Source organism: Nestor notabilis, unplaced genomic scaffold, assembly GCF_000696875.1.
Source record: "Nestor notabilis isolate BGI_N333 unplaced genomic scaffold, ASM69687v1 scaffold24457, whole genome shotgun sequence".
Lineage (NCBI taxonomy): Eukaryota > Metazoa > Chordata > Aves > Psittaciformes > Psittacidae > Nestor > Nestor notabilis.
Window position 1 is genome coordinate 5,769 of NW_009938170.1, and position 1,528 is coordinate 7,296.

General features: G+C 56.6%; 1 protein-coding gene across 1 annotated transcript in view; it reads left to right on the top strand.

The window, feature by feature from the left end:
• Nucleotides 1-1,528, top strand: part of BTBD19 (BTB (POZ) domain containing 19) — a gene marked incomplete at its 3' end in the record, with an annotated part of 6,409 nt that overhangs the window by 4,169 nt on the left and 712 nt on the right. The window contains exons 4-5 of the mRNA XM_010019203.1: nt 12-71; nt 1,212-1,280. Coding sequence (XP_010017505.1) covers nt 12-71; nt 1,212-1,280 — 129 coding nt within the window. The remainder of the gene's footprint in view (nt 1-11; nt 72-1,211; nt 1,281-1,528) is intronic.

The following is a 1,528-nucleotide window of genomic DNA, read 5'->3' on the forward strand; positions in this document are numbered from 1 at the left end:
TTGCCTTCTAGCTCTGCATCAAGTTCATCAAGGACACACTGAGTGTGGAGCAGGTCTGCGAGGCTCTGCAGGTGAGTGTGACACCAGTGGGGGTCACAGAGGGTTAAAAATAACCCATCTGAATTTGGGACTGGGCCTGGCCTGACCCTCCTACTCTTGGCTGGATGGTGGGACAGGGTTTCCTATGCCGACACATTGTACCAGGACTGCAAGGGACACCGGGGCCACCATAGACTGGCAGGGAAATGTCCTCACACTGCCCCGAGCAGGGCTGGCCAGAGCTCCTCAGTGCCAGGGTCTTGCCATCATCCTTATGAAACTGGGATGCACTGGGTTTCTGGGAGCTGTCACGGTTTTGAGGCCAGTCCCCAAAACCCTGCTGAGATTTGGGGCACCTAAAAATAGCCTTTTAGGAGGGTCTCAATGGCCCTGCCACACTGCTTGGTGAGACCAAGGCTGCTCCCCAGGGAAAGGGGATTTGTTCTATCACCCACAGGACAAAGTGATGTTCTTGTGGTGAGATGCTGGCCCCAGAGCACAGAAGCTGCTGCCAGATGTGGTGCCAGACCACCATGGCATAAAGAGAGCTAAAACTGACCCGGAGGAAACAAACAGAGAACCCCAGAACAAAACAAACCTGAAGAAAACATCTTGCCTTCCTTCCCAGCTTGTGTCAGTGCCTGTGCTCTGCCATGCTGGATGCGGAGGCGATGCTCACCCTGCCTGTGCTGGTCCCATGTACCCTGCACATAGGGAGCAGGGACTTGTCCTCCTTGGTGCCAGCCCTGGGACCAACATTTCTGGGTAGGGCTGGGGCAGTATGAGGGCACCCCGAATTCCTGATGCAGGGGGATGATGGATGATGGCATCTGTGGGGCAGACTGGGGCTGGCACCAGTGCATGGGGCACGTACACGGGGTCTAAGCTGACCCTGTGCCCACACAAATAGCACTGAGGATGGGTGGCCCCATGCCCTTGCAGTGTGGCCTCATGATAGCAATACTGGGGCTGGGGGAAGTCCCCAAGCAATGGTGGAAAATGATGACAGCATCACTGGAGCAGGCCAAGAAAGGAGGGGTCCTTGGTGCCTGTTACCCCCAGCATAGGGATGCTCATCTGGGTCCCTACAGGTGCTCATGTCTCAGTAGGGCTTTGGTGGAGGGGTCCTGCCTGTCCCAGTCCCCATTGCAGGTGTCTCTGTTGTCCCATAGGCTGCAGTGACCTACGGGCAGACAGACCTTCAGCAGCACTGCCTGGCCTTCATCGAGGGCTGCACTGCGGTATGGCTGTGGGCATGGGGGAGCATGACATGGGGTACCTCAGGGTATGGGGAGCACGAGGGGGCATGGGGAACACTAGAGGACACAGTGGGGAGCAAGTCCAGAGGAGGTCATGAGGACGATAAGGGGGCTGGAGCACCTTCTATATGAAGACAGGCTGAGAAATTTGGGCTGTTCACCCTGGAGAAGAGAAGACTGCATGGAGACCTCATAGCAGCCTTCCAATATCTGAAGGGGGCCTATCAGGA